We start from the raw sequence: 8,259 nt of genomic DNA on the forward strand, positions 1-8,259 counted from the left end.
CTGTGGGACATAAAGTGATACTCGTGAGGAGTGTGCCTCTTAGCTCAAGTAGATACAAGAGACTAAATGGGCAGCTTCTGTCCAGAGATGAGATGGGAACTCAGAGAGGGTTAGGAGCTGGTTGAATGGACATGGGGAATCAGGAGTGGGAAGGAGGAGTGTGCTGTTACAGTATGGGGAGAGCAATTAGAGTCACATAACAATGTATGTACAAATTTTTGTACGGAAAAAAGAAAAAAATTTAAAAAAACTTCTGGTGGCAAATATATATATAACAAAACATTTGCCAATTCAACAAATTTTACACATACAATTCTGTGACACTGATTACGTTCACCGTGCCAAAAACCATCACCACTATTCTTTTCTAAATTATTCCACCACCATTAACAGAAACTCCATGCCCCCTAAGCAATGACTTCCCCTTTCCCCCACCCCTAGTAGCCACTAATAAACTTTAAACTCTATACATTTGCCTATTTCACGTAAGTGGGATGTCCAATATTTATCCTTTTGTGATTAGCGTATTTCACTCAGCAGGTTTTCAAGGTTCATCCATGTTGTGGCATGCACCAGGAGTAATTTCTCTTTATGGCTGAGTGGTACTTCCTTGTAAGTATGTATCACATTTTGTCTATCCATTCACCTGCCGACAGATATTTAGGTTGGGGGCAGCTGTTACTAGCATTGTTCCCCCAGAAACCCTGTTTCCAGAGTTCAGACAGGCCACCCTCCACCTCAGGTGGGTTCAGTGACCCAAGTCCTTCGCCTTCTCCAAATAATAATCTCCTCGCCAGCACGCCTGGCCAACTCCTCCCCTCAGGATCCCCCAAAACGAGCTCTCGCCCCTAGGTGCCTCAAGAACAAGGCCCGCCACTCGTCCCATCCTCACGTCGAAATGCACCCATTATTTATGACCTGCGTCCTCACCATGGCAGCTCGTAGTGACCGGTGCTACTGGGGGCCTTGCTGGGCGCAGGGGACGGGTCTTGGGCCCCGAGCTCTTCCGCTCCACCGCTGCTTTCCTGCACCTCCATTCTCCCACCGCCTCTTCCCGCCGCCGAGGCCCCGCCCCTTGACGTCATCACGCGCACCCCGCTCCTGGTCCCCGACAGACGCCGGGCGCGAGCGGAAGCCCTGTGCTTGCTCCCTGTCTGCGCCTGCGCGAAGAGCACAGGTCTGGCGGGTGCGCGTTGTTAGCGGCCGGGGTTGCTATAGGAAGCGTAGGGTTAGGTCTGGGAGTGAGAGGAAGGCGAGAACCGTCTGCGTTGGTTTCCGAGAAGGCAGGTCGCACCAGGAACAGATTTTGCGTGGTTTGTCTGGGCACCCTCTCCGCGCAGCTGGAGCTGGGTGGCGCATCGTGTCCCGGGCAGGGAGGAGCAGGGTCCTCTGGCCATTGCGGCCCAAACGCAGGACCCTGACGCGCGTACACGGACAAGTACTGACGTTCGGGGGGTCCTGGACGGCGCAAGGCCAGAGCTGATGTCTGGGGCCTGCCTGTGCCGTTTTCTGGATTCCTCAGAATGCCCGACTGAGTAACACATCTCCCATTAGGTGAGCTCTGCGCCCGGAGCCAAGTTTGGTATTTGACGTTTATTATCAGGAAGTTCTCACAACGCTGCGAGATGAGAATTGTCCCCGTTTTGCAAAGGAGGAGACTGTCCCTCTGTCAGATGTGACCCAAATTTTATTCCAGAAAAAATAACACCACACCAGTTGTCATCCAGTCGATTCAGACTCATGGTGACCCCACGTGCGTCAGAGTAGAATTGTGCTCCATAGGGTTTTCAATGGCTGAATTTTCTGAAGTAGATCGTCAGGGCTTTCTTCTGAGGTGCCTCTGGGTGGACTCAAACCTCCAGCCTTTCAGTTGGCGTGCATTAACCATGTGCACCACCCAGGGACAACTCCAGAAAAATAGGTACTTCATATTTACAAGTGCTTTCAGCGTTCTTTTGGGCTGTTTTTCTACCTGTTGAACTAATCTTTCCTACCACAGCCCAAATGTCACTTACTACACCCTCCTATGCACTGTCCGAGGTACTCCTGTCATCCTCATTTTGCTCAGGAATGAGTAAATAATTTGTCTAATGTTACGTAGGTTGTAAGTGGTGGAGCCAGGATTCTGCCCCCATCATGTTGCCAAGCACTTAGTATAAAATCCTATTATTGCACTTACCATATTGAGGTAAAGCTGGCTTTAACATCTGAATTGAAGGCAAGGATTGAAGCCTATTTATCTCTATCTCCAGTGCTTAGCACAAGGTCTGGCACACCGTAAATGTTCAGTTGAGTGTCGGTCCCTGCCCTCTGCTTCCTAGTTTCTTCTCTTTGTTCAGAGGCGCTGCCAAGCATTACAGTTATGCAGCCAGGCTGGCAAGGTCCAAGCAGTGACTGCCCAGCTAAAGTTGTGTCCTTGAGATGAGACAAGAGCACGTGCTGCCCCATTCTTTTCCCGTTGTTTCCAGTTGAGCAGACATCTCAAAGGACCCAAATCCTGAAGCAGTTGGTTTCAGTGACAGTAATTATTAAAGACTGCAGGTTCAGAACCTACTCAGTGTTTTTCTTCTCCCTTTTTGTATAATTTGGAAAAGATGTTTGAAGTTGACTGTCTCTCATGGAGCCATCTTATATATTTTAAAAATCACTGTTCATAGGTTCTTTATTTTCTAGAGGAGAAAATATAAACTTTTCTTGAAATGTCTCTGTGATTTTTCCTTGGGATTTTTTCCCATGTGGTAATATTCATGTTTCCCTGTAGTCAGCTGTCACACACACACCCCTCCCACCACATACACAGTTTATAAACTGAACGTTTTCAATAAATGCAGCAAATAGTGTATAGTCCTTTCTCGTCTGTAGTCCTGCCCCCAAAGCCCCATTCTACCGCAGGCCCTTTGGCTCTCCCAGGGAGAGTCAGAGAAAGAGGTGACCTTGGGGTAGAATTGCACTCTCAGGACATTTTTCTTTTCTGTAGACTGATCCTTCTGTGACTCCTTGGACTTGGGCCCAGACAGAGCTCAGAGGTTAACACTTTAGCCCCTCCCTAGGGCCAAACAGCAGCAGTGCTGGTGCTAGGCCCTAGGGAGGGCTGGAGAAACCAGGCTCTTGTGAAAGGGCAAGGAGTAGCCACAGCAAATTCCTCCTCTCCTCCTACTCAAAACCAAACCAAACCTGCCCATCGATTCCAACTTTTAGCGACCAAGTAGAACTGCCCCATAGAGTTTCCAAGGAGTACCTGGTGGATTCGAACTGTCAGCCTTTTGGTTAGCAGCCATAGCACTTAACCACAATGCCACCAGGGTTTCCCTCCTCCTGACAAATCTGTGAAATCCCAAGAAATGGAATTCACACCCAGGCTAAACTCTCAGATTGTTTTATCACCGAGAGCAAGGCAGTTATACAAAAGAAGAAGAATGTGAGAAGGAGCCGTCCCATCAAATGATCAAATAGAGCAGGCCACAAATCTCAGTTAAAAGGACAGCCTGACTTATACCATTAGTGTAGCCAGCTTCCTGTGACGTCGTAGGACATGGGGATGAAAATCTAGTTGCATCCAGGACTGGGACTACCAGATATCCTCACTCCCCCCCCCCACCCCGACTTGTAGCCTCCATTATGCAGAATGTGTTGATGCTGCTTGCCTTGTTTACATAGAATTTTTAAAATTTATGACCTGTAGTGTTAAGAAAAAATAGTGCTACTATCATGGAAATCACTTTGTTCTCAGACGTATTCCATTACGGTTTTAGTTTTTCTAGCATTCTCATTGATGTGTTGTTAGGTGCCTTTGAGTAGGTTCTGACTCATAGCGACCCCATGCACGACAGAACGAAACACCGCCCGGTCCTGTACCATCACCACGATCCTTGTTATGCGTGAGCTCCTTGTTGCAGCCACTGTGTCAGTCCATCTCATTGAGGGTCTTCCTCTTTTTCGCTGACCCTCTACTTTACCAAGCATGATGTCCTTCTCCAGGGACTGATCCCTCCTGACAGCATGTCCAAAGTATGTGAGACATAGTCTTGCCATCCTTTCTTCTAAGGAACTTTCTGGCTGTACTTTTCCTACGACAGATTTGTTCGTTCTTCTGGCAGTCCATGGTATTTTCAGTATTCTTCACCAACATCATAATTCAAAGGTGTCAATTCTTTGGTCTTCCTTATTCCTTGTCCAGCTTTCACATGCATACGAGGCGATTGAAAACACCATAGCTTGGACCAGGAGCATCTTAGTCCTCAAGGTGACATCTTTGCTTTTCAACACTTTAAAGAGGTCTTTTGCAGCAGATGTGCCCAGTGCAACACGTAGTTTGATTTCTTGACTGCTGCTTCCATGGGTGTTGATTGTGGATCCAAGTAAAATGAAATCCTTGACAACTTCAATCTTTTCTCTGTTTGTCATGATGTTGCTATTGGTCCAGTTGTAGATTTTTGTTTTCTTTATGTTGAGGTGTAATCCATACTGAAGATAGTCTGATTTTCATAGTGAGTGCTTCAAGTCCTCTTTACTTTCGGCAGGCAAGGTTGTGTCATCTGCATATCACAGGTTATTAATGAATCTTCCTCCAATACTGATGCCAAGTTCTTTTTCGTATAGTCCAGCTTCTTGAATTATTAACTCAGCATACAGATTGAATAAGTATGGTGAAAGGATACAACCCTGACACACACCGTTCCTGACTTTAAACCATGCAGTATCCTCTTGTTCTATTTGAACAACTGCCTCTTGATCTGTGTACAGGTTCCTCATGAGCACAATTAAGTGTTCTGGAATTCCTATTCTTTGCAATGTTACTGTCATTTGTTATGATCCACACGGTTGAAGGCCTTTGCATAGTCGATAAAACACAGGCAGACATCTTTCTGGTATTCTCTGCTTTCAGCCAGGATCCATCGGACATCAGCAATGATATCCCTCGTTCCTCCTCTTCTTGAATCTGGCTTGAATTTCTGACAGTTCCCTGTTGATGTACTGCTGCAGCCACTTTTGAATGATCTTCAACAAAATTTTACTTGTGTGTGATATTGATATTGTCTGATAATTTCCACATTTATATATTCTCATTAGCATTTTCAATATTAAAAAGCTCATTATGTAATGAAAAGCATATTTCCTAAATATACCTGCAGTAAAAGGATTTCCCATCTAGGCAACATTGTCCCAGGTATTGCTCTGATTCAGTTCATGGAATTTGGAAGCTGGTAGAAATCATCTAGCCCAACTCTTGGTTTCAGTCTTTAACAAATATGGATTGAGTGCCTACAGCCACTGGGATAGGCACAGGATACCTGGACAAGACAAGCTTCTGACCCTCAAGGAGGTTACATTTGTAGGGAGGGAGACAGACATCAAGCAACTAATTATTCATTTATTTTAATTATAACTCTGAGATCAGACGACTGATAGAAAAAAGGCTGGTTGTGTGTTTGGAGATCAGAGAGGGCTTTTTTGGGGATGGCCAGTTGACCTGAGATCTGAGCCCTGAGTCTGGGATTCCAACACCTGTCAGCTTTGCCTCAAGGTACCTCCTGACACCCTGCATTACTCTCTACCCTTCCACCCTCTTTGTTTCATTATTGCACTTACCCACAATCTATAATTGTTTGAATTTGTTTGTTGTTTGTCCCCCCACACACACAGTGACCACTCTCTGCGAACAGGAACCTTCCCTGTCCTGCTCACTGTGTATCCCCTTTGCTCCTAGTGGCTGGCCCACCATTGTTGGAGTTAGCTGCCATTGAGTCTGTCCACCCCCATGCCCCCAACTCATGGCGACCCCACGCACAATGGAATGAAGCGTTCCTTGGTCTCATGCCATCCCCACGATCAGTTGCTGATCAGACTGCTGTGATCCATAAGGCTTTCATGGGCTGATTTTTTTGGAAGTAGATCACCAGTCCTTTCTTCCTAGTCCATCTTAGTCTGGAAGCTCAGCTGAAACCTGTTCTGCATCATAGCAACACGCAAGCCTCCACTGACAGACAGGTGGTGGCTGTGCTTGAGGTATATTGGCTGGGAATGGAACCCAGCAGGTGCTCCATATTTTCTGACGGGATGAATGAATGAATGCCAGAGCTGCTGGAGCACACAATGGCTGTGTCATTCGGGGCTGGTGGGGGTGGGGGGAGTGGAAAGAGATGAGGCTTGCAGGGCCAGATCATGAGAGAAGCCCCTGGAGGATGTTAGGCAAAAGGGACATGACCCAGTTTGCATTTTAGGTCACTCTGGCTGCCATGTGGGGAGTAGTCTGGAGGGGGAGGATGTGGAGGAAGTACAGGTAGAAGTGTTTATTTTTGTTTTATGATCTTTTAGTCTCTAATTTTTAAATTATGAAACATTTGAAACTTACTGGAAATAATATCAGTATTCATATACCTACCACCAAGACAGATGTTAAAATTTTGCCATATTTACTTCAGGTCTTCCCCCTTTTTTTTAAAAGGAAGCAAAACATTATGGATACCACTAAAGCTCTCCACTCCTATTCTTTTCTCTTCCCTTCCTGCTCCCATTTTACAGAAGAAGAAACTGAGGCACAGAAGTTCAGCCATGGTACTCAAGGTCTCTAGGTAAGTAGGAGGTAGAGTCTGGGTGTAGGCTCCGTGGTCTGAGCCCAGAGCCCCTATATTCTGTGTGCTTTGATAATGTTACGAGATATAGATTATCTGTTAATATGATGTACTATTGTTTAGTGGTTTTTTAAAAAATAATATTGTGTTTTTGGTAAAAGTTTACACAGTAAGTTGTACCCGTTTGACAATTTCTACAGAAACTGTTCAGTGATGTTAGTTAAATTTTTCACAATGTGTCAGCATTCTCCTTAATTGTGTTTTGGTTGTTCCATTTCCAGCACTCTAGTTTCCCTTCCCCCTTATCTTCTCATCTTTTCTTTAGAGTAAATGGTGACCTTTTGGTCCCATATAGATGGGTTTCTAATGGAGCACCGTACTTACAGGTCATAGCCTTTATTTTGTGTGCCACTCTGTTATTTTGCTAAAAGGTGACCTCAGGGGATAGCTTTGGTTCCAGGTTTAAAGAGTATCTCAGGGTGATATTCTCAGAGAGTCGTCTGATCTCAACTGGTCCAGTAAGTCTGGTCTCCTTGTTTAGTGGGTTTTTAAAATTTCCATAAATTAAATCATTCTGTGTATAACTTTGCCATTTGCTTTTTTAACTTTGTATTATGTTTTAGAGATTTATCCCTGTAGATATGTTTTATCGACTAGGGTGTAAATTCTGTGGGAGTAAAATTGTTTGTTTTCTTCGCTGCCTGGCATAGAGTAGGTGCTCAACAAATACTTGTGGAATGAATGAATGAATGAATTTGTTTTCATTGCTGTATAGTATTCCACTGGCTAAATAAAGCACAATTTATTTACCCATTTCCCTGCTGATGGACAGAGAGTGTACTCCATTTTTCCCTTTCTCATTCAGGGTTTCAGTGACCATCCTTGTACATTTCTCCTTGTGTTCTTGGGACGGTTGCTCTAGGGTAGATACCAAGAAATGGAATTGCTGAGTCCCAGGTAAGAGCAACTTAATAATGATCTTTCATTAGAATGACTTTCTGGAGGTCTCTAGACAAATCCTCACAAAATATTCAAGGTCAAGGTCTTTAGAGTAAAAACCCAAGCCTTAGAAGGCTCCATCCACATGTCTTGTCTTTGCATGGCCACCTCCCTGACCTCCCCCAGCACCCTCTTCCTCATTCACTTGACTCCAGCCACATGGGCCTCCTGGCTCTAACTGGAAAGTGCCAAGCACCTCCGCACCTCAGGACCTTTGCACTTGCTGTTCCCTTGGCTAAGAATGCTCTTCCCCTGGATGTCCACATGGCTTGCCCCATTCAACTCAGTGTCATCTCCTCGTTGGGGCTTCTCTGCTCCCCTCCTCCCAGCATCTCTGTCCTCCTTACCCTGCTTTCTTTTTCTATTGCAGGCATCACTAGCTGACAGATATGTATGTACTTAGTGTGTGTGCATCCCCCCATGTGTGTACTTAGTGTGTGTGCATCCCCCACGTGTGTACTTAGTGTGTGCATCCCCCACGTGTGTACTTAGTGTGTGTGCATCCCCCATGTGTGTACTTAGTGTGTGTGCATCCCCCGTGTGTGTACTTAGTGTGTGCATCCCCCGTGTGTGTACTTAATGTGTGTGCACCCCCCATGTGTGTACTTACTGTGTGTGCATCCCCCATGTGTGTACTTAATGTGTGTGCATCCCCCCATGTGTGTACTTACTGTGTGTGCATCCCCCC

General features: G+C 45.6%; 1 protein-coding gene across 2 annotated transcripts in view; it reads right to left on the reverse strand.

The window, feature by feature from the left end:
- Positions 1 to 1,102, reverse strand: part of RFC2 (replication factor C subunit 2) — a 37,744-nt gene extending 36,642 nt beyond the window's left edge. Inside the window, exon 1 of one of the 2 annotated variants that reach the window (XM_023735292.1) lies at positions 931 to 1,102. Coding sequence is in view for 1 of the 2 variants with exons in the window: in XM_004380763.3 (XP_004380820.2) it covers positions 931 to 1,085 (155 nt within the window). In the remaining variant the exon portion in view is untranslated. The remainder of the gene's footprint in view (positions 1 to 930) is intronic. The other variant, XM_004380763.3, reaches the window with a different exon arrangement.
- Positions 1,103 to 8,259: the final 7,157 nt, after the last annotated feature.

The sequence above is a fragment of the Trichechus manatus genome, unplaced genomic scaffold (assembly GCF_000243295.1).
Source record: "Trichechus manatus latirostris isolate Lorelei unplaced genomic scaffold, TriManLat1.0 scaffold00077, whole genome shotgun sequence".
Taxonomy (NCBI): Eukaryota; Metazoa; Chordata; class Mammalia; order Sirenia; family Trichechidae; genus Trichechus; species Trichechus manatus.